Source organism: Ptychodera flava, chromosome 21 (genome assembly GCF_041260155.1).
Source record: "Ptychodera flava strain L36383 chromosome 21, AS_Pfla_20210202, whole genome shotgun sequence".
NCBI classification, from domain to species: Eukaryota; Metazoa; Hemichordata; class Enteropneusta; family Ptychoderidae; genus Ptychodera; species Ptychodera flava.
In genome coordinates, this window is record NC_091948.1 from 23,831,412 (window position 1) to 23,857,097 (window position 25,686).

General features: G+C 36.2%; 1 protein-coding gene across 11 annotated transcripts in view; it reads left to right on the plus strand.

Moving 5' to 3' along the window:
* LOC139121785 (ADAMTS-like protein 1) overlaps positions 1-25,686 on the plus strand; it is a 116,893-nt gene that overhangs the window by 55,658 nt on the left and 35,549 nt on the right. For 2 of the 11 annotated variants that reach the window (XM_070686935.1, XM_070686943.1), the window contains exon 1: positions 22,193-22,856. The exons of 8 other annotated variants lie outside the window; for them this stretch is intronic. In XM_070686935.1, coding sequence (XP_070543036.1) covers positions 22,800-22,856 — 57 coding nt within the window. In that variant the 5' untranslated portion in view covers positions 22,193-22,799. Of the gene's footprint in view, positions 1-22,192; positions 22,857-25,686 lie in introns of those variants that run through there. One more of the 11 variants, XM_070686944.1, reaches the window with a different exon arrangement.

The window sequence follows — 25,686 nt, forward strand, 5'->3', positions numbered from 1 at the left end:
AGGATTCCGCTCGCCAATTTTACTCAAAAGCTATCGACAAACCTTCAAAAATTGCCCCTGTATATTGTTCATACCCATATTTCCCCCAAAGGATTATCATCATTGGCGCATAGGGGAACAGGACATGTGGTCACCCGTATTACACTGATTAAACACTTCTGTTTATAAACTTGACCAACATTAATAGCCCCCTAATGGGTATAGGAGAATTTTATAGCCAATTCCTTGGAGGCTTCTGTTTCCTCATGCAATGGTGCCATAATACTGCTAGTTTACATAGGGCTCAGAAAGGGTACCGGAAGCCGACCTTGTCAGGCCAGGCCATCTGTTCTCTGAAAACCATATCTCCAGCTTGAAGATGCATCAGTTAATATTCTCTCCACATGGTGTAACTTTATCTAAAGTATCAGTTGGTAGTTCAAGGTTGCTAGGGTACATGTGCTGACCTACACAATCCTTTGCAAACAGTAAGTACAGCTATCCAACAGTCCCGTGTTTATTCAACTGTTCATCTTGTTTGAATTATGTTGGTTTATCCCAAATAAACTGTAAGAAATTAATTGAAATAGTTGACCTTTAGTCAGCATGAAGATGATACATATATGAAACAACACTGAAATTTCAGTCCAAATGAGACATCTTTCTGGTTCAGCATAATTTAATGAACAAAGCTGGTAAGGCAAAATTGGAAAATGATTGCCTTGTAGATTTATCCGTCAAAATTAGATATACTAATATGCTGTTTCACATTGAGCTGAGAATATGAGAAATGATTCATGCTATGGGTGCTTTTCTGTTGAACGCTGTCCTATTTCAATTCTTATAAGAAATTTAAGTCAGTTCTCCTTAGTCAAAGATACAGCCCTATGGCAAGAACATGCCATAAAATGTGAACTTTTTCTGAAAGAATGTGTTTAAACTGGACAATTTCCATGATCTTGTTGAAGGTATATACACACGTTTAATGCATTTTTACAGAGGTTTCATTTGTTGAATCACGTTTACATTTTTTACTGCACATTTGCAGTAGTTAACCCAATAACACGTTTCTATTTCAAGTGTTGCTATTTTGATACATTTTCAGGTTTCCTGGTTAAGATGTTAATGCTACATCAACTGCAAGATGAAACAATAGATTTGGTAGTACACTACCTAATAATAATTAATAGCCTTGAGTTTGGATGCGCGGGGTTTGTACATAATTATTTGTTATTGCCAATAAAAAAGTCCCAATCACCCTGAGCAATCTTTTGGTTTTCATAAAGTTGCCAAAATAATATTTACGCACTATATTATGTAACTAAGTGCAAAAGCTCTGAATTGTCAGAAGTTTCTGTACGCTGAATACCAGCATGATTACAACAAAATTTTATCTTTCTTGAAGCATGCAGTATGCTAAGTGCTTTCAAGACAATGTTTTATTTATGTTTGCAAATTATCATGTCTTGACAAAACTTACCTTCAAAAAAGATGGCGTCTTTTGTCAGATTCTCTCAAAAATGCAAGTAGAACTTACATTTTCATCATAATTAGTACGCCTCAAACTTAATTATTCAGCATGAATATTTCAATTTGCTAACTTCATTCAATGAATAGTACCTTAAAGGCTCTGTATAGTCTGTACAGTCTTTGCAGGGACTAAGTATGTTCTGTTATTTCACTTGGCGCGGCAAACACAATCCAAAGTGACAGGTTCTGAGGCAAAACAAATCAATTATGAGAAAATCTGACATACTGACTTGGCATAACGCAGCAGTAGGCTGGAGTATTAACAGCAATATGAAGAACAAACATGCGTCTTCAGTTTGTCTTTCTGCAGAGAAGGAACACAGAGCCAGGCATTTGAAATCACACCATCATGCAATTCTACCATTGTTGATGCATAAAAAAGTCAAATCAGGTCAGGTCATTTTGAAGAATGTGCGGTTTTTGAGCTGCAGGTGGTAACCTATTTTCCCCCACAGCTGATCCGCAGAGATCATCTTAGATAAAGTTGTGAGTCCCTGCTCAGCCTAATTGGTTGCATACCAATTTTTGGTGTTGGAAAAAACTTGTCAGCTATCTGATGACATATGGCCAATCTGTCCAGTGCTGTTTTCTGTCCATCACTGCAGGTTGATTCAAAGACCACTTTAAACTACACGAATACCATCAGTAGTCAATCTACTGTGTGAAATGTCATGAGAAATGAAACCATTATACTGACAAAAAGTTAATTACAGTAACACTTAGATGCAAACCAGCTTAGGGACTGAGAAATGGTAGTTGTCATATTACTAGCAGTGCATTTTGAACATATTGCTTTTTAGTTTAGTCATGGTAAACATGCTCAACTTTTCTCACTTATGCCATTCACCCCTGAATTCCTGCACTATCAGTGTGAAGTTGAGAGGGCAAAAAATTCATTTTCAATAAAAAACATGTACTTTTTATACAGGCTTATTGTAGTTTTGCAGTTGCTTGTGCCAAATCACGCACACTTAAACAACTTACCATGACCATAGACCCTAGAGAAAAATGGGAAGTTCTAAGGCCTATGCCATGACAGAGTATCTGAATCGGTGTCCTTAGATGACCTTCAGTGTAAGGAGCAAAGTCGGCAGAGCTGGCCAGCCTAATCTGTCCTTCATGGTTATGTAATACTGTCTACACAACAAATGACATTGTCAATAAGAGTGAATGAATATTGGATGTACTCTGTGACAGATCAGTATAGAAAATGCCTTGGTTTTTAAAATTTGTCTCATGTGAGATCAAAGTTTCTTTATTCTTGCATTCAGTTTCTCTTGTATAGGATACAGAATATACTCTGTCATTTGTGTTCATTATATAGCCTTCAGAAATCAAATTGTGCTATTTAAAATAGTACATGTATCTCTGTGTGTAATAGTATGTTGAATCAGAAACACAACATCAGGCAGATAAATTGGTTGGTACAAACTGAACTTTAGCAGGGAAAAAACTACAAAAACCAATTTTCCTACTGCAAAGTGTAGTTCCTTAAGAAAACCTTTTATCATTTGGAAATAGAAGCTTGAATGATGTTTATGTTGTAAAATTCACCTTTATCTAATGTACATATAGTGACTACCTGAAAAAATGTGAAAATTGGACTTCCTACATTTTTGTGTACTTATAGATTACTGTGTTTGTTTTGGGATTTATTTCCTTTTGCTACCTGATGAAAAATATTTGTCTGTCTATATAGAATCGACATGGAATGTCATACCAGAAATTTTATTACTCATGTTAATAGATGCAGTCACGGTGTCTGTGTTTTTCAAACTTTATGTAAAATACTCTCTTCAGACTTTTCTCATGATCAGGATCAGATTTACATAAATTTCATGTTTGTGGCATTTCGTGTCGATGAAAATATTGAATATTCTACTCCTTTGAAAATCAATGAGCGAAATGATTTGAAAAATTGATTGTAATGTTATTATTTATTGGACTGATGGTAATTTACTTTGAAAAATTTATTGTACCATGAAATAATCATCCAATATATTGTGGTGTGCATGTGTGTACTGCCTTTTAAGGTGATTTATTATAAGACCAGATGACTTTTACAGTGTACATGTACATGTAAAGGCACAGGAAATTATCAAAATCAATTTATGAGATTGTTAACAGGGCCATTTCTCTTTCAGGAGAAGGCAGTTGAAAAATAGCCAGTGGTGAAAAATAGCCAGTGGAAAACCAGCTGGTTCATTTCCCTGAATTTTGTAGAGCTTTCAGGCTTTTTAGGTGGGTTGGGGAACACAAGGTGTAGAACAAGGTGCAAAGAGATGATAATCAGGTCTGTATAGGGAGATTCCAAACAGCTGACTCAGCATGCCAGGAAGATCTAGACAGTAGTTCAAGAGGTAACTTGATTTAATTATGCCATTGGATACATGTCAGATAAAGATACTGTCAACCAAATAGAAAAAATTAAATTCCCACTGACAAACAATAAATTAGATTTCAGCATGAGTTTGAAAATACGAATTTTTTTTTCTGTAATTGATTAGATCTTTGAGTCCACGGCATACAAAAACAGAGGACTGATTAAATATATTTTTCTGATAACAGTACAGTTGCATAATGACTGTGTAAAAAACTGCCTGACCCTGGACCAGGGTATTGATACTAAAGAAATATTTTCAATGTAGACTTTACCTGAATCTAATTTTCAATGAATGCAATTTAAAACATTCTTCGTGTAGCTGCAAGCTGTAGACAAATTAGTCAGATTTATTGTGAGTAACATGTGTAGGATTTTACCAAATTTAGATATATTTTATTTCACATTATGAATCTGTTGGCCATTTTATTGTGTTAGAGCCCCAGTTAAGCATTTCTCACCTTGGAATTCCATCTATAAGTGAAGTTTCCTAGCAGGGCGAAGAAAAAAAATTCGCACCCTCAAATTTATGGAAAAAACTATTATTCATGTCTCCTAGCTGTATATGTTGCATTTGGTTGTGTATAAAGGCATCTTTTTTCATTCCCAGGGCTTGATTATACTAATTTATATGCCATAAAAATCCTTCCATGTTGTTTGAGGTATTTTCTACCTTAAGACTGTGAAATATAGCTGTACAAGCTGATTTTAGTTTGCTTGGTTAGACTCCCAGCAGATAGCAGTTCGATATTGTAAGCACACATGGTGCTCTGCTACTTGGACAATAAATTTTCAAATAATCAGTTGTCGGTATTCTCTCTGAAAAGAGTAAAGCCGTGCCAGGCAACTTTATTTTTGTCAGTGACCACGTACCCCTACGAAGCAATTACATAGCATGCAAGCCAAGCTGCAGAGCCAGACATCTGTTAAGAGTAGTCGCTCACTTTCAGTGGAAATCCCACTGACGATATAATGAATCATAAACACCATGGCTTCCAATCAGTGAACTAACTTGTGGGCAATTACTGTAAATATTGCGAAAAAAGAAATGATGGGTACTGATTGCTTTCTGCTTCATTTCATACTCCAGGCTCCATTAAAACGACTGCATTTTTGTAGGAGTTTAGAATATGTCACAGAAAAGGTACAAACTTGTACAGAGGGGGGAACCCATACAAAAGTAGATTCTATTATTGGTTTTGCATTTCAAACATGGTCCATCCACTTTATGCATTGTTAGTTCAGTCTGCCAAGGTTTAATTAGAGAAAAGAGACAGCATGCTTCTCAGAGTACAATACAGGTACTTTGGTATCTGCAGTGAACTGTTCATTTCCACTTGTTATTAAGGAATCAAAGAGGTCTGCCGGCAGAAACCATGGCCTGAAATTGAGCAGTTTAACTGACATTGCATTGTATTGATAGCTTTTGCCTTCTAAAAACAGAGCACAGTTCACTTCCACAGCATAATACAGGTAACTGAGCTGTCATCTGTCCGTGCATCACTGAGTGATCAACAATAAACAGAGGAGATATTTCAAGCAAAGTCTACAGGTCTGGCAATAAAGCATCATGTATGGATAAACATCCCCTTATAATGGAAGACGGGAGATCTGGTGTGTGCCACTAAAATCCCTTGCACCATTTGCTTCCACAGAGATCTGATTTTGCCAGTGACAATAGTAGAAATGTACCAATATTTGTCAGTAAAGGTGTTGTAGCAACTATGTGTGATTCTCTGATGCAGTTTTTAGTAGAATTGATTATGCACCTCTATAATATGTAGCTATTCATGTAAGTATGGATTTCACAAATTGTGTTAGTAAATGTCCTTTTAAGGTAGAACGTGCCTCGAGACAGATATTTGGGCTCTCAAACTTTTACAATTCTTTTCTTATCTACCACCTCTGGGGATTCATTTTAAAGCTCTTGGTGTAAGAAACTTTTCAGTTTCTTAGTTTTTCTAAAAATCAATATTTTATTTTTCTCCATAGAGCTAACATAGGGATAGCGGCCATTTTGAATTTCAACCATCAGTAAATCTTGGGTAATTTGTATCTCTAGTACCGAATTTTGTCAGCGACCCCAATTTCTATTCTTGATTTTGAAAGAGAATGGTTAAAATATTTCTTGAGGAAAGTTTAAGCAAAGGTTTTTTGTGTTTCATTTTTGAGGCGCATACTACCTTAATATAAATGATCCAGTTGTTCAGATTTTACATTTTGAGCCTGCAAAGGTAAAGTGAAGCAGCCCATTTGTGTTTACCGTAAGTTACTTTATGTATGATCCTCACAGTTTTAGAGCTTACTTGTATTTCCAATGACTTACAAAGCTGGTTACAGCCATTTGTCTGTACATCATACTATGTGACAGAGAATCTGTTCACTGATCCGTTCATTAGTTCTGAAGATCACTGTTTGTTTAGCTTACCAACCACCCAGGGATTCGCCCCAACGAAGGTCTTATGACTTTCCACCCTTCCCTCATTTAAAGCATCAAAAAATATCTTCTTGTACTTCTTAAAAGTATTCTCAACCCGTCTGTCCAGTGATAGTTTGCATCATGCAACATTTCATGATACAGAATCTGCTCACTGTCATCAGACAAACCAATTTCTTTGCATCCCAAATCATATATCCCCAAAACTTGCTCACCAATGTATTCAGTAAAAGAATCCAGCAACCAGTCACTCAACATAATAAGGTCCATCCTATTACCTTATTCCATTCCTTCTGACTGTTCTGGGTGGTACATTTAACCCTTTCACCTCCATGGTTTGGCCCAAACTCCATGTTATCAATGGTGAGTGTGGACCTGTTTTTAGGAAATTGGGGTAGACCAGTTAAAAGTGTGAATCATCTCGTAAAATACTATCAAAATTTTTAATATTATGAGCATTCTTATATTTAGACCAAGAATGAGTATGTATAGTAAGATTAAGGGAACCAATAACGGAACAGAAATAAATAACATGAAGACAAAACAGAAATAAATAACATGAACGAAAATTGAAGAAAAATGTGAAATGTTAAATGCAATTTTGTGAAAAAATCAATGGAATACTCTTATATATAGGCATCCATTATTGCTGTAACATTTACAAGGTCATGCTTTCACCCACGTAGTTTATTTTGGGAAATCAGCATAGCATGAGGTTATGACACATCAATGAAACAGGGTAGAATTCACAACATCACTATCTGTACATAAGTTAATACTGTCATATTGCACAGCCATAACATTTCTGCCAACCATTTTATGATGATGCCTGTATTTATTAATTACCTCAACCACAGCACTTAAGGAGTGGTAACTTGCTACATCTGCCATGGCAATCAAGATCTGACCTATAAAAAACAGTGAGAAATACCCTGCTTTCTGTGTGTTGTGCAAATCCAGATCATAAACTCTTTTTATGTTCAAGTTTTCCTCTGCAATGTCAACAACAAGGAAACACCCTGTGTTTGAAGAGTTAAACATGTTTGTCCTGTTTATCTTTGTCCCAAATAATAACCCACACGATGTAATCTCTGTACCTACCTCATCATAGTAAATCAAAGTCCACTAAGGCTTTTATTCTAGATTCTTTTCCATAAAAGTTTTCTGAAATGCTATCATGTCATACAATAGAAGCTGCGTGTTCCCTTTACCAAAGATTTGTTCACTATTATTCACTGAAGCTACTGTCAACTTTCTCCTATGTAAATTCTACTCTATAGCAGCCATTCAAATCACCGATACATTATGCACTGCTGTTAAGGTGACAGCATCTGTCTGCCATTCATAATCACTCACAATTATCATTGCATGTCATTTCATCCATTCCTAAATTAATGAATTGGTTTAATAAGTTACACCATAATAGCACAGTGATTGCCATCAATATTCCATCTATGCGGTTGCTGCTTCAAGCTGACTGCTGCTCAGCCCGTTGTATAATTCTAGGTCACTTTTGATTCGCGTGTTAAACAGGATCTGCAAGGTTTTATAGCTACCCTTAACCTGTCATATATCTTTGCTAGACTTATGTGCTTGCAGTGAGATTGCCTTAAGAAGGCTCAGTTGTCCTCAAATATAAACACTGTCTAGTTCCAATCTTTTATCAGAAAGTTTGATCTATCTTGGCCTATATTTAAAAAAAACACAAACATCAAACTGCAAACCATACTCCCTAGAATGTTCAATTTTCTTCAGTGCGATATTGACTAGAAGCATTTTCTACCTTTCTGTCTAATCATAAATCACTTTCCAATATCCCACGATTAGACAACGCTTATTAAACCAACATCAACATTTTTTGTTTACCCTGAAGGGAATGTGGACTGAACTGAGGATGCTTTAACAGGCTCAAAGTAGAAATATCAGTGCATCTTATGATGAGGTAATGACCTCCAGTTTGTGATTCTCATATATGACATGCAATGTTTTCTACCAACTTAAATTCTTAGTGAAACATTGTCCAAGCAGAGAATATCATCTTGTACTGAAGATTCAGTAAGGTGCATTTTTCCAAATGTCTGCAAGATCTGTTTGTAAGAATGACGCTATCAAAATTTTCAGCACACCCTGAAAATTTAACATTGCTTGTTCAAAAATTAATCATATGAACATTTTAACTCTTTAAATCATCTACAGTTACTTTAGAATGAGGCTACTAAAATTTATGAAAAGAATGGATTTTTTACAGTAGCATCTTAATGCTTTAGATGTATTTTTTGCCGTTTCATGTTCAGCAATTTACAAAAATACTATGAATTGTTTATTAATAGCCATGCATGAAAGTTTTATCAACTGTAAATATTCATGGTGGTTCATGTACTTCTAAAAGTGTTTTAATCACTGCCTTGTTGAAAGCTCTTAAAAACAAGAACCAATACATTCTGATGAATTGACACTTTGAAGGGGTCCTTCCGATACTAAAAGGATATTCTGTATATGATATATGGCCACTTTTGGTGTCGTACGTGATAAATTTTTATTGAACAACAGTTGAAATGTTCAATACTCTTGTCAATACTCTGTCAATGTTACATTAAACAATTGCAATGCTGGTTTCTTGATTAGATTAAAGTCCACTTTTATTTGTTTTTTTGAGTAAACAACTGTTAACAATTCATTTTACCAATAAGAGTGTGGTGTTTTCTGGAAAAGTCTCCCAGATACAAAGTGATTTAATTGACTTATTATGAAACTAATAACCAAACATTACAGTAATATTCTTTCTTTTCAGGAAAAATCATAGTTTTGTTTATAAGCCATATTTTTTAAAGATTATCAAAATTCATCATCATTATTGAACGTTTGTATTTGAATATGTTATTAACAATGTTGTTATTTTTGTTGCTCATTGCTACTGGGACTAATGCAACAGCACCTCTAATTTTGATATGTCGACAATTAAATATTTTTCTCTCAATCTTATCATTTCAGCAGAAAATAAAACCAAAAATAACTTATCCGGTATTAAGAGATTTAAATTACAAAATCTGGACACAAGATGTGAATCTCCAGAATACCACACGTACACAGTTTTCTAGGTCCATAAAATCAGCTTAATAGCCCTTTTACACTTATATAATGCTGAATATGTCTCCAGCAGTGCTGAAAATATGTCAAGGACCAATTAAATATTGTTGATTTCCTTCTTGTACTGACGTGGGATTAAACAAAGGGCCCTCTAGATTTCACAACAAAGTTAGAAACTTTCAAATTGCCAGTTTGATGATAACACAGCTAAGAAACACAAACAAGTGTGAGATAAACATATCTTGTGGTTTTGTGGAAGACTGTAGATCCAGCTTTTATGGTTAGTCAGTAAGAAGACAGTAGTGAGTTGAGATTATATATTACTTGGATGATGCAACCTGACAAGCAAAGTGCACATTCTTACCGTAATGCTGAAATTGCTGATGAAAGGTCTAGTCAACAGAATTGGTAATTAGCATTGAGGAAGAATGCCAATAATGGTGGTACCATGGCGACTCATGAAAATGTGGATTCTAGGATTAATCAATCACTTTGTACCGACATAACGACTGGTTATAAATCTGTCAGAAATAATTTATTAATATTTTTTATGTCCAATTATTTGGTTTTGTTACTAGGGAGGTACCATGGTTAGGGTACCGGACTCACTATCGGAAGATGGTGAGATTGAGACTCAGTAGGTCCGGAGTAATGGACTCACTGTCAGATAGTTCAAGACTCCAGGACAGTATTGTGCCTCTGAGCAAGGCCTTTTACTCCTCATTGCTGCATTTTGTAGTGGGTTACGGGTACCTCATCTTGTAATTGGGTACGTCTGTTAGATGAGCAATTAATAAACTACCGGTAAACTAAAACAAAAACTGTTTGATTACTTGAGCCATTCACACTGTTGAGTCTTGAGTTGTGAGGTCACTAGTACTGATCAGCGCCCTCAGAGTCCTCTAGCATGCATGCTATACTGATATTATAAAAAAATCATTTGTACTCCCAAATAACCATTATCTACAATGTACACTAACATCAGTGAAGCTAGGTACCGTTTGTTGCAGAATCTATGTATTTATGAGGAAGAAGTTGGCTCCTTACTAATAAACCTTTGGTGCAATCTTATAGAAGGACAGATAAAAGGGCACAAGACCTTTTCCCCCAGAGAGTATAAGGTTTTCAGACTGATGTTGGTTGCCATAGACACTTGCAGCATAAAAATTGACAAGCATATTTGGACGACTGAGAAATCATGATTGCATCATTTCTGTGTGGTGTTCCATGTGCAGATATAGGCATAGCGTGGTTAAACAGAAGGTGTTGCTACTGTGCTCAAGTACTTTTTCCAGACAGTAAAAACAAGCCTATAAAATGTTCTTGGAGATAAATTATGACCGGTGACATTTAGGAGGGACAATAGCTGTAAGTATCGATGATGTTTTCAGTATTTTCATTCTCTCAACTGAGCGACTGCAGTTGCAAGTTGTATGTTATAAAGCATGATGGATCCTGGTTACACATTGATGAGTGAATTTTAGGCCTGAAGGCATACACTGCTGTGAATGATATAAAGATGCATGACAAAACAAAATCTTAGGAGAGCAATAAGCTCCGTATTTCATTTATCTTGCACAAATTTGCATCAAGCCGCATTTAATACCATGGAAACCATGCACTGTGTGTGCATTATATTCAATAACCATTCAGATTTTGTATCTGGAATGTCTTTTTAAAACTTTTCAGTAATATTTGAACTTCTAACAAACTAATCTACCAACTTATGTCTACAGGTAGTTCAAATAAAAATTTTGTCGTTGGATTTTGCACTTCCAAACTTTCATGTATTAAAAGCAGATAGAAACTTTAAGCATTTGAGTCATACTGTTTTGCCGTGTGCATGTTTTAATTATCTGTGGTCTGTCAGTAAGGAAGAAACTGACAAGGAAAAAAGGTACTCTTCTATAGAGTACACTTGTGTGCATCTGTATGTTAAGTGTGCCAAAAATGATATTGTGTGTTCAAGGGAAGCAAATTAAAAGTCAGTAATTACCACCTTTTTGCTTATATACCAGAGAATGTCCACTCCAGTGGTCCAATTGACAAGTGAATATTGATGCGCTCATATGATAAAAACATTTACAGAAGTAGTAAATTAGATTGAAGAATTACAGGACTGGGACTTCCAAGCATTATGAATAGAGTAGCTTACTGCTTGCATTTAGCTCATATGGAGGGTACATCATGTATCATGTTTTAGTATTTAGAACAGCAATTACAGGTTGGACCCTAATGGGTTACAAAAATCCTTGAAAAGAAAAAAAATTATTATTGTTTCCTGCTTTCTGTTTATCAAAGCGAAAAAGAGCTTTATCTGCAGTATTTAGCTGTATTTAGAGAAGGAGGCAATGTCCTAAGGGGGAAGATTGTCTTTGATTTGCGGGGCTTTGATTTACTGCTTGTGACAGTAATTAGAACATACTTTGTGTACCAATATTCCAACTAGCAACTAAGCTATAAATATCTTCCTGTCTTCTTAAAAGGAAAGTTTTTGTGGGTGTAGTACAGCAAATCAAATATAGCCCAGAAGAAATGTTTTATAATTATTATTAAGGAGGCAGTATTTCCCTGGCCATAGACTATAGTGTCACTTCTTGCTCGTGTCTTATTACTGTACTATAGTTGCAAGTGTTTTTAATCAGAGGATACATCTTGTACTCCCATATTAGTGGTTGTATATTGGCGTGGAGTTGCTTTCTTTGCTTCATCGGATCAGACATATTGTTAGTAATGTTTTATCTTCCCTATGTATACCACAGTTACTGTGAGTTGTTTATCTTCTTTTGTTAAGTTTTACCTTCTATATTTATAAGCAAGCCTTTTGAACCAGATGAAATTTAGTCAATCAAATCCCAGTGAAAATTAAAGTATAATTATTAGAGGTTGATGGGTTTTGTAAAAGGTTGGCTTTTGCATGCACTATCAAAATAACATAGTTTAATCCTTTCAACACCATGGTTTGGCCTAAACCAAGTGTTACCAATGGTGAGTGTGGACCTGTTTACAGGGTATTGGGGTGAACAGGTTAAAGGCCAAAATGTCTGTTCACCTGGGTTTTTTCCTACAAAACCTATACATGGACATCGATCTCATGAAAATCTACAAAAATGATCAATAAAAAATATATATATCAGGAAACAATAGTGCTTAATTTTGTTGCCACAATTAAACAATGCTTCATCTTTTAAGAAGGAATGAGCAGTGCTTCATTGCTATGGCTGTGCTTGATATAAGGATTTGCACCCTGTAATAGAGCGTAATCCATCTAGCTATAAGCTGGAATACAGACCAGCTAGGGATGTCATTTAATAGGTTAATGCAATCAATGTATACACATATATATTTGAGAATACAACTCTAAATCTTCGAAATAATGAATGGATATATTTCCACTGGTATGCACAGTCAGGCTATGGCCCTACACAACACAAAATAAAATTTCTAATTTCACTTGAGTGATGGCTACTGAATTTGGCTGATCACATTATATTTGTTTTCCCGCAAAAGTGTAACATATGGCGAGGAGTAAACAATCCAGACCTGATCACATTATCACTGACACATTATCATAGTTGATCTTTGTCAGGTACACTGCCTTGTATCTCTAAATCACAGTGGTGAAAATTGCTTATAATGTACATTCATATTTCCAGTTATCTGTAGCACCTTCCCACCACACCAAGAGACATGGTTGTCAGACAGTGTTATATCATTGTAGCATAATGTAGGTGAAAGTTAGAGATGATGTCATTCACTAATGATGTCATCATCTGCAGAGCAGTCAAAATTCAGGAAGTCATAAATTCTTGAATTGATAAAACGTAAAAGATTTAATCCACTGGGTGTATACTACCAAAGGCACGTTGCTGACCGATGAGGTAATGTGTGTAGATTAATTATTGTTGTTGTTGGGGACGGGAGCAGTCACTAGTCCTTTTTTGGTGTTTTATTCTCAGTCCATTGATGGAGGCTGTCTGGTTTTTGAATGTTGCCCCCCTGACTCGCAGGCTTGATTAAAGCATGAAAGAATCGCAAATAAAGTAGAGTGAGAAACTAACAGAAGCTTGAAGTCACATATTTCCAATTGTGAGGGAAAACCACCAAAATTGGGCTGGTTTGCAACTTCCAGATGTATGCAATTATTTTGAATGATTTTCTTTAGAAGCGACGACATGATAATAGGGGTACATGCATTGAAGACCCTATGACTCATACAGGACTAGACAGTGCTGATTTTATAGCGTCCGGTAACAGCCAATGCTTCTATGATAATAACCCTTTTACATTTACACTGTCGTTCAGCCCCATTGTTTTCACCATTGCGGTTTGACCTATATACACAAGAATGGGGGTGTACTGGGTTGATTCCCTTTGTTCATGTAGATTTATTAGTGTGTTTTGAATGCTCTAAGTAATTTGCAAACTGCAAAGGATACCTGTAGTTCAAACAGGAAATTCCTAATTCATCAAACTTGACAGAGACTGCCCCCAAGCAGAAGGCACATTTCTGCTGAACTGCAGTGATGGCCTGGATTGACATCCTCATTAGGGTCATCATCCTTTTCTCCAAAATGCTGTCAATGAAGCATACCAATAGTTTTATGTGTCATCAAGATTAATTTTTTGGTGATCTTATCCATAATACTGAAGGATAATTGTATGGTATTATGACATCTATGATTTTATCATTCTGCAAGAACTATATTATGGCTATCTTATCTGTAATCTATTTTACATTGTATAAATTGTATTATTCACAATGTGTACAGTGGCTGATGATGTATGGCTGTTTCAAAAAATGTGAAAACTTTGCTCATGAGGTGGGTCATTGGAACTATGGTACACTTTGTTAAACCATTTTTATATCTTTTGTGAGTAGTATGTGCATTAGAGATTTTTAAATTGATTCCTCGGACAGCTGCAATAAATCATAGGTGCAAAAACTTTTTAACATATTACATGTAAAATATATGGTACATTTGTTTCACTATTTCACACATTGCTGCTTAGAACATGACCAAGTTAAAAACAGCATTATATCCTTTGTAAGTTTCTGTGGAAAGCTTTCAAAAGTTTCATGAATGCAGGTTTTCTGAATCAAAGGGCAAAATTAATCAGCCTTTACATATATATATCTTTGAATTGATGTCTTGCCAGTTTTTGCTTTTGCAAGATGTACTGTCCCTAGTGCAATACTATTCCAGTTATTCTCCTTCTTACAGGTATAAAAGGCTTTGACAGGAATATATGCAACTGTCAACACTCTACCGCTGAGAGGATAAGTCAGATTTAATCAATTGTTTGTTGTATTTCCACTCATAATCTAGGCGGCATCTGTTTATGTCATCATGTGGCAAAACAATGAGACATCCTTGAAATACTTGATCCTTCTGCTTTTTGAGGGACTCAGGAGATTGGAAAACCAACAAATGTGGTGGTCAAAGTCTGCAGAAGCCATTCAGCATTGTCTTCTGTAGTTGTTGTGAAATGGGACGATGTTACAGCTGCCCATTTCATCAAATGCTTTGGTGTCTATTTCTTCTCTCTAAGTTTAATTAACTGACAATTGCTCAGGACACAGACCCAGTTGGTAATTCCTCGCTTAATTGCTTCCATCTGAGTGTCTCACCCCTAAGAGAGAATGTACATAGAATCATGCATTGGAACAACTGTCGACTCCCTTATTGGAAAATTCCATGTTGTTAATTTATAATGCAGAACACACATTGTGATTTAGGTTGACCTTAAATGCCATTGTATTCCATTGTGAATAAACATGCTGCCCTCTAGTGTCCAACATATGTGTGCACACAGAAGATAAAATTTGTGAATTTTTTATCACCAGTATCTGTTTGTAAAAGTTGGATAAAACTATTCAGACTTTCAACATTTTCTATCAAAAGTTAGTTAACTTTCTTCAGTAAGGCACTTCAGTTAGATATGACTGCCCAATGTATGACTACTAAAGGCTGCCTTCAATCAGAAAATTAGACATCAGCTCATATGTCCAGTCAAAATACTTGTATGTAAGTAAGAATACCTTTTTGAAATTAAAGGATGAAAACAAAATCATACATCAATATTGAGAAAGTCTCTTAGAGATAGTTGAGAGATATTACTTTTCAAATTCTGGAAGCTACTTTGACCACTTTGGATGTTGAAACTACTTAGAGTCCACAAAACTGTAAAGCACGTCTTATTGAAGATTTTGACAGTCACACAGAACCACTGGCCTCTGTTTCTTGCATAGCACATGACAGTTGCAAATTGAAAGGCTCGGGCAGGTGAGAATGTAGGGGCAGGACATTCAATTACCTATCCATAACAATTAGGAGCAATTAAAAGCTATTTTGGTTTGGTTTACATTTCAGCATCTTGTTCATGTACATTAATGATCCTATGGGTGTCTGATCTTTATCCAAGCAGTTAACGTGTCCACTCCACTTACAAACTCCAGAGCTCTAAATGTCCTGTGGTCTGCATATGTGGTTATAGTACCTTCAAAATCTATACAAGGATTTCCCCAAATTAAAAATCCACCTCTTGACCACAAGGACATGCCTTTGCCAGTTTATTGTATGTGGTGTCATGTTTCATTTAATTAGATTGCTTAGGTTGTAAGTCCTTCAAGTTATGTGTCACAACAGGTGACGTGCTTATCTTCAATTTCAGCTTTCACACCTGGAATACATACTTAGATTATGTGGATTTTTCCCTCTATTGCAACAGCTGGCTTCATAACATAAGATTGAAGGTAATATAAAGAAAATGAATGCATGAGTTGTAAATATGTGAAACATTGTACTACTTGACTTGTTTTCCATTGATTTTAAATTAAGAATACTGTATGTTCATTATCAGGGCATAATGATGTGCCTGTAATAGGTGTGGGAACACCACAGACTGGCAATTGTGGACAGCCAATATCCTGATATCCAATGTCGTAGGAAGTCAACTGGAACCTTGGATGACTTTCTTAGACCACACACGGTAACAGTCCTTCCGAAAGCAGTAAATATCACACAAAGATGTACTGTCCATGGTCATTGTATCAAATGGTCTTATATTGTCACATTTTGAATAAATAATATCCAAAGAAGGAATTTATTGTGTCAGGTCAGTGCATGATGACAGCTGGTAATCAGTCAAATTGCATATTAGCTGAGGAAGTGAATTGTCATGTTATCATTAGGAAATAAACAAGAATGGAGACAGCTGAGTGGAACAAAGTCTTTTGACACAGTGTATGAATCTTTTGACATAGTCGTCTAAAGTCAGTTTCAGCATGTTCAGTCTGAAATTTTATTGCACATGAATAAAGTTGTTTTTAATGACTTTAATACCACTCACAGAGATGTTGTTGTTGTACGTAGCAGTTTGAATAGTATTGTTCCAAATGAAGACAAAGAGTTAAAAATCAATAGTTGATACTCTGTCCTGATTGGCTATAAGTTGTATACCATGTGATTGGATTTTACAATATGAGGGTACAAAAGACCTTGAGATAAGAAAAACCTGGATAAAATTTCAACTAATATGTGCCACCAAAAATAATATGGTGTGACAGTGCTATCTCATCGAAATCAGATATCTAAATATGCTGCCAGTCGTGCAATCTTCATAAGCTCAGATATTTTCAATAGAAATGTACCAAGGATTTTCCTTATTAGAGGTTGTGACAGTTAAACAATCTTACCTTATCAAAGGTCATGAAATACAATAAAACTTCTCACCAAGTGCCATCATACAACCTTCAACAGCTTTATTTTTGTGAAATACACCAAGGATTTTCCAAATCAGTGGCTTGGACAGTTAAACTGTGTTACCTCATCAAAGGTCATGAAACACACACAGTAAAACTTTCTCGCTGCAGTGCGCTATTAGAAGTGAATTTCAATAAATTACTGTCACCTTGAGTTTGATTTATCAAATGATTCAATATCTGTAGATGTCTCAACATGATGATATACAGTGTTTTCACTCTTCTCTTTCAAACAGTAGCTGGCTTGTGCACAGATTTCTACCATCAGTAATCATATGCTACTCTTAAGTCAACAGTCGTAACATATCACCAATGTTTGAACTTGTAACTAACTTCTGATTTATGCTGCACGTAAGTTGTCTACTCACAGTCTTTTTTTCAAAAGCCGTGATTGATCAGTCTGTGTACCCTGCAATGTGGTTTAACTATCATTATGATACAGGTCACTCACCCGTATCACTTGTCCCAGTTTTAACATCATCCATACACCCAAGGGAAAATGAAATGTACAATTTCATCTTCCCTAGATAGTAACTGTAGATACATTTTACAATCTCATAACTCTTATATCCTGAAAATAGCTGTTCCCAAAATAAGTATTTCCTGTGACTGAAGTTCTTCTGTAGCATTATTAATATCTTGTTGTGGATAATGAATTTTCTCAGGAGAAAGATTTTAGCTTTTATATGTTTCGGAAGGCAAAAGTTTAGGTTTGGTGACATTTCTGTTTAATGCAGATCCCAAATGGTCAAGCCCCCTTCCCAGACCTTCCACCTGCAAGCGGTAAGTTATGTCGACAAGTCAGACAAGTGAGTCAGCTCATAGCAGAAGTGCTGTCACTATACTGTCAGCCCTCGGTGCTTAAATTCACTCCTGTGTTTTAAGAAGCAAACAGGAGATATCGCACTGGGCGTATCTTATGACCCAAGATTATCACTTTTAACCTTTGTTTACAATGCCAACTGTCTAGTCTCTACCGAATGTCTGACCCTTTGCTCCAGTACTGCTTACCATTTTCAAGGAAAATCACTAAATGCAGGCTACTAGTACAAAATATTAAGTTTCAGGATTTTCCTTCAAATAACATTATTGAGAACCCTTGAAGTTGTACCCTTCGAATTGCATTGAAATGTGAAATATATCTTACGGTTTGCTAATGGTGAATTGAAAGATGATATTTGTTATTTTGACCATCAAAATCAAAGGTTGAAACATTTGGTTTTGTCCAGATGTGAGTGAAGGCAAACTGAAATGAGAGATTTGTTTTCCTCGCCATCACAAACAGAATGTGAACAATTTGACTTCAGATTATTTAAGGTGAAATGAAAGGAGATATGGCTTAACCATGTTTGAAAGCAGAAAGCTAATCTAGAACTAAACCATGCTTCAAAGGAGATACCTAATTCTGAAGATGCAAGAAAGAAAATAAGTCAATAGAATTGAACAATTTCTTTTCTCTTGTGTTCTTTCCAAACAAAAGAACATTTGTGTACCTCCTTAGTTTGTGTTTACACAAGTTTTGAAGTCTTGAATTGACTTTTAAGTATTCCCTATAGTTCAGTATTTACTTCAGGTTGTGCAGAGACAGAGTCTACTGGGTTTTGTCAACTATTCCTTTGTACCTGGACACTGTTTCACTAGCTTGTCAGTTCATCCAGTATATTTCTTTACCGAGTGGGCCCTCTGGGTACAAGGACCACACATTGCTACACTCTTGTATCACAGGGGAGATTTATTGTACAAAGTCCTCCTTTGCAAAAAGCCCATTTATTAAATGGCCGACGAGAACTTGTTTCTTGCTCCGGAAATCCCTCAAAGTGTACTAGCCTTGAGTCTGCAGTGAAGCAAACATGTCTAGACCACATGGTACCCTTAAATTGTATTACCACTCAGAAAACCTCAATCAGTAAGGCTTTCCTTGGGTGCAGTTGGTACAGGAGATATCAGCACACTCTACAGACAGTACTGTTATACTGCTTTAGCAAAGAGAAATACACACACTGTAACATTTCTTAGTAAAAAGCATACGAAGAAATCTGTCCAAAAGTAATATCCATGATAAGCAAGAAATAACAGATATACACATAGATCACACTTTAAAAATTGCTGAAGAACACTCAGATAAAGTAACATTGCCAATTTGAATCAAGTTACTATGTGTTAAGTCATTTTGTAAACTGTATATTACCAAACAAAGGTGCATCAAATTAACTACAGGTTGAGAATAAAACTTGAATACATTTTCTGTGTGACTTTTCTTGAAAAAATATCCATTACTGTCATGAAATCAAGATTCACTTATTTTGTTGTAATATCATAAATAATTCAGCTCATGTTTTCACATTTCAAAAAAAATGAAAAACTTTCTAAAGTCTTTCTTACAAAAATTCTTTGAGGACCAGCCACCTCAATGCTTCATCCCCATTATCCCACCATGTCATCACATAATCTGTATTTTCACTAACACTGGATAACTCAGACTGTAAATAGGATCATAAACAGTAACTTTGCTTCTTATCATAGAAATCTTAAAAAAGGAAGATAAAGTGATTCAATTAGGTTTCCATGTCTAATGAAAAAAAAAATCAGTTTGTAGCGTGATAGAAATGTTGAAAATTATGAATTCCTACAAGACTCCATCAGCTAAACCACAGTCCTTCTTTCATGGTCAAACATACATGTGGTCAAAAACTGATGAAAAAACATGTCTTAATGTTTGCCCGCAAACTGAGTGGGAGGGCAATTTTCAGCCTTAATGGATATTCCGAATCTTATGCACACTAGTGTAATCTTTCCAATCAACTGCCTTGATTGTGTGTAGCAGATCAAACATACACGGGGACATGTCCATACTAGCACCTTGTTTAATCATTGAGGTTTTTACCTCCATGGTTTAATGATGGTGTTGGGAATATTTGAAGACTTTGCACTAGCTATGGTATTTATATATGTTGGTGCCCTTTTCCTCACTTCGAATTGGGCTAATGTTGGTCAATAGTATTCACTTAAGAAAAAGTATGGTGCTCTGTTAGCTCAAACCACATAGTGAGAGAAGGAGCAACTTTATAGATGTAGTATCTTCACACAGACCACAGTTGACCAAAGTGTGGTTTCATTTCCTGCAGTGTTAATCCATGGTGGTTTGAAAGGAAAACAGGCATTCCTTTCTCTTTTAGGGCAAGGAAGTGGTTATGCAATCCAGTAACTGTGTGGTGTTAAAAATCCCTTAATTGATTGATAAGCTAATTAAGTAATCATTATCAAAGCCAGTATTGGTGTTTTATGGGTCTGCTAATTGCACCAACCAACAAGATAGATCAGAAAAACACACACTTATTTTGATGTACTTTCTCAGTACAATTTCAACTGTTAGTCTTTACAAATCCTGTTGCTGATAGATATGGGGGTTTGCTTGAAAACAAAAACTTGTACAGTGTCTGCCTGTGGAAGGAGTGTGGTTGGATATTTGAATCGGTATTCTGAGAATTCTCCAGAAGTATCACACTACAGCACGGGCAAATACAAGTCACATTAAAGTTTTGAGGTGCATGAAGTCACCATGACGTAGAAAATGAAAATTCAATCCTCTGATCTGTAATTTCCTGCTACAACCTGGCAGACAAATCATGTCTGGGCTCACCACAAAAAAGTAGTGCATGGAAACCATGTATATTTTTTTCTTGAAGTCACACGCAGAGTCATTTCTGTCTGAAAATGGGCTGATTGGACTTTTTTACACCAGTCCCCCAGTCTGCAAACCAGTGAACTGTTTAGACAGTTGCATAACAAGTGATAGAATCACAAGTCCAGTGCAGTAGCCAGACTTCTCTGTGTTTATTTAGGTCTTGCCTCCGCCCATTAAATGAACACTACCACCAGCAGGTAATTGGCAAAACAAAGCAACTTTTAATTAACATGTCTGGAGTCAGCCAAGTCAAAGGAGAAAAAATTGGTTGCACAGGGAGATTGACTTGTGCATCTGCTGCTTGTTATTTGTTAGCTGTGGATCACTGCATGGCCACACTGCAATGTTTAAATATTGCACTCTTGCGTGTATTAAGCCAGACAGATCAGTTCCAACCATGTCTGCTGTGTCTGATTTGATTACCCACTATCCCTGAATCTTATCTCTAATCTCTTTCCATCTTAATCTATTTCAATTTGAACTGTGTCTCCACAAACTAAAGTCTAACAAAGGTGTTAATAGGTTTTGCAGTTGGATAAGAGTACAAAGACTGAGGGCCATTTTGTCATTGCAAACACAAGAAAACTGAAAAAGTAACATTTTATTTTGAAAGTTCTTTTACTTTTCTCCAAGGTGTATATGGTAACGAAAACTACATCTTTATAATAGAGTTTTACAAAGTTTATCAAGAAAAGAGAACTGTAGAATAGACACATTGCTGGTAGCCACTATTTTATAATAGAGTTTTACAAAGTTTATCAAGAAAAGAGAACTGTAGAATAGACACATTGCTGGTAGCCACTATTTCCAAATAGCGTGTTTGTAACTTGTCAAGGGCTGTAATTTGTAAACAGTTACACTTGCTTGATATCCAAAGATTTCTCCGCCTCTTATTTGCATGCTGAAGAATTACAGGTAAAATCAGTCTCATATGCAGAACTTTAAAGTAGTTTTGACTCAACCATTTACTCTGAGGGTGGACAGTGTATCAAACAGGGGGACGGCACGGTTCACTTCAGAAAGAAAGTGAATAGAAAAAGGCAATTTATCAAGAAAAAATCTGTAGGGACTGTGTGTATGCAGTAAAAAACAGATCACTTAAACTTAGCCAGCCCAGAGTTTGTAAAGTAACTCAGCAAGTGTCTCCCTCTTGGACATGTACAGCATGTATCCCCTTACTTTTGTGTGTGTTCTGCACACAATACGTGTATATTGAATGCATTGCTGTCTGCTTCCAGGGGGAACCCAGCATAGCAGGGGAGATTTTCCTTATTTGGAAAGCAGAATCAAAGGCAATTAAATTCCCATACGAAACTGAAAAGCCGGGTTTCGAGTACGCTGAGAGGCTTCTTAAATCCAATGGGCAAGTAGCAAAGGCAAACTGACAGTTGGAGAAACCATTTGAACCCTGTTAAGACCAGACCACCAGTCCTCAAGAGAAGACATCAGCTGAAGGCCCCGGGGATATTTAACCTATTTGATCGAAATACTATACATTTTATCAGTGTTTATTCAGGGGAAAATAAACCAGGGCTGCCAGGCAAACTGCATTTCTCGGCTACATAAACCATGGATTTAAAGCCTACCATTTGTGTGAAGTGAAGAGCAGGCATAGCTACTGGACATAGCCAGGGACAACAATACTTGCTATAGTGTGTTGGTACAACTGAGGAAGTCCTTCCACAGAAGCATATAAAATAGTGTAGACTAAGCAAGAGCTGTCCAGTTAACAAAACTTGGCAATCAATGCAGCTCCGCCTATGTATAATGTAGCATAACAAGTACTGCTTGGACATCAGAGAGCTGACAACAGGAGAACCGCTTGAGGAAGGCGCATTATCAATACTTGTCAGCAAGAATTTACAACTGGTCAGAGTGCTTGAAGCGGCTGCTGGTAATTTACTGTTTTCATAGACCCCCAGTCGGCAAATACACCATGGCAGAGTCTAAGAGCTTTGGACTTTTATTGTACGTGCTTTTTGTAGGTCTTCTGGTGAGTATATTCCTTACTTCAAACTTTAAAGAAGGCATACATATTATGGAATTTTTTGGTTATCTTTAAATTTCATGGTTACAATATTGGAACAGGGTTTAAAGTAATATTTTGTGAGGTAGCTTTTCCATTGTTGTTGTGAGGTAGCTTTTCCACTGTTGCATATCGAACTTATTATATCATAATTTCTTTTTAATGGTGGTATATATTATTTACTTTGTTGGTGAGAGATGCCTGTCGAAAATGTATCCCATGCCACTGATGGAATGCATGTCAACTGTATTATCTTTTAATGTAAAATTTAATTGTTGTCGATGTTTTTACGGAATCTTGTTGCAATCTTTAAATTCCATTTCTTGTTCTGTGTGTCACGAATATTTAATCATCACAAATTAAAAGGAAAGCCATGATAGAACTGGCAATGGCTGATATATTCTAAGTTTTTTTAGCTGATATTTTGTTTCTGGTCTTTTAGATCTTTTTGTAAACTTTTTCTCTTCTGAGATTTACTCCAAGTTGCCTGGAGGAAGAGGGGAAAAACTTGTCTGACAAAACATTAAGAATAATGTTTTAAATCTGATGTAATCCAGTTATTGTCAACAGGTGGGACAAGTACAATTCCCTGACATTCCAGGAGTCCATGTAGGGAACAAAAAAAGACAGCTACTTCAGACAGATACTCATTGAGTTTCACTCATTCAGAAGCCTATGTGAAGGAATGTTCAGTGAAGGGATTTCAGCCACAGACTACACTAACTCTGAAAACTTCTTTTCTCTGCCTCATTAATGCTCCCTCTGGAGAGCTCTGAAGGGCTTCCTGCCCTTGCACTGATACTGTAATAAATGACTCCGCAACAGGCTTCACCTGTGTTATTTTCTGTGTGTATGGAAAACTGTCAGACAAACCTGTGAGAAACTGAGCTTATTTCGCCAGCTTGGCAAGCGTTAATAATGCCAACCCCTACTACAGTGGCCTTTATTTACCGTGAAACCCATCAGGTAGATTCTTTTCATGTCAAAAGAATTAAAACATTTGAAGCCTTTGAGGTATTGTTGTCTTTTGAGTGAAAAAATAAGCTTTCTTACATTGTGGTAATTGTGTTATTAAGCACTTGTTTGGAATTCTTTCCTCTTTCTTGAAGTGAAATATTTTCCTAACAGATCAGTGGCAGGAGTTTGCATAGGCCCCGTCTTTTGTTTTAGTGATCGATCGATCAATCGTTTGGATTCCACACATCAAGCCCAGATCCAGGGCTGCATGTTGTGGTGATCACGTTGATTACTGGCATGTTTGATTTGGGTGGTGAAAAAAAAGCAACAGGGTTCCACCATTTCCTGTCAACAGAAGCCATTGAAGGAGTGTTGAGTGTCACTTGATTTGTCCATTTTGTCACTGATTACTCTGTCTCATAGCTGTAACCTTTCATTTCAGTGTTGAACATTCAGCCGTTCATTGCATTGCCCACCTGTTTGTAATCAACTCTGTACTTTCAACTGCAGCTCTTTTACACTAGTCAATCAGTTTGTCACGGGTTTTGCTCGTGACTCTTAATTACTTCAAGACCTAGTAGCATTACTTGTTCTGCCAGACAGATTAAAACTGGGAAACAAGTCAGCAGACCAATTAAAGAAAAACTTTCAATTTACTTCAGCTCTGGGAGTTGTTTTTGTAAGGAGGCCTCTTTCAAATTGAACCCTCCTCACCATAAGTCTTCCCTTTCAAGTCGTTCACAATGTAAACCAAGATTACTTTACGGGTATTGGGGTATTGCGTGGTGTCTGATGTGATTAAGCCTCAGTGAAGAGTGCTCTTCTTGTGGATGACTTATCTCTGTAACCATGCTGATTAACGTGCCTGTGTGACTTTGTCCGGTAAATCTTGTCCGCCAACTGTCCCATCCTGAACTCACCAAAGAGCAAATTGTCAAACAATTTACTCTGCATTGTGCATATATTTTGGGCTGTTTTCACTCTGAGGTGGAAACGGGACCAAAGGTCGGAGGCGAGGCTCTGTCTTGCAAACATTAGACGCAAAGTGAAGTTGTGAGTGTGCTGTATTGAGGTGTGTTTTTTAAAACTGCGCAATAAACAAAAGAGACTAGCATTGATTTGCTCACTTTTGTTAGGACTTGTAATGTCAGCTTCTCCACATCGGGCATTATTTGCTGTGAGCAATGCTTGGCCTGCACTAAACACATAAAGTTCCACATATCATGCATACCCTTCTGCAGTGTTATTGAACTTTGCAATGATAAAGTCATCTTTGCACCAAACTTTGTGAACTTTTCCCATGGCGAAAAAGGTGAAAAGCTTATATGGCAATGTTGTGGATAGCTCAATGGAAAATATCAGCTTCAAATAAAAATTACTGTTTTACAATAAACTTTAAATCATTTGATTTACCATAACAGTATTTTATAATATATATGAATTTGAACATCTTTTCTTCTCTTCCCATAAAAAACAGTAAATAGTTAACAAAGCTGCTTTGCCCAATGGGTTACACTTTGAATTTGAATCAATCATAGAACTGTGTGTATTCCTGCGTTTTCAGAATCAATTTTCCAAAGAACACTCAGTAGTCAGAGTGTGACATTTTATTCTGGAGTAAGCCAATTCAAAAGGATGGTGGTTCGTAATAAAGATAAAAAACCTGAATGTAAAATTCAAACAATGATTTGAATCAAGCAATCTAGAATATTAAAATTCTGTGTACTGGAAAGTAATTAACTTGGTTCAGAAAAAAGCAACTTTGGCAGCACAGCTGTGGTAAATACACAGGTTGCTTGATTTTGTCACCACAGATTTCAGATAACCAAATACTACATTT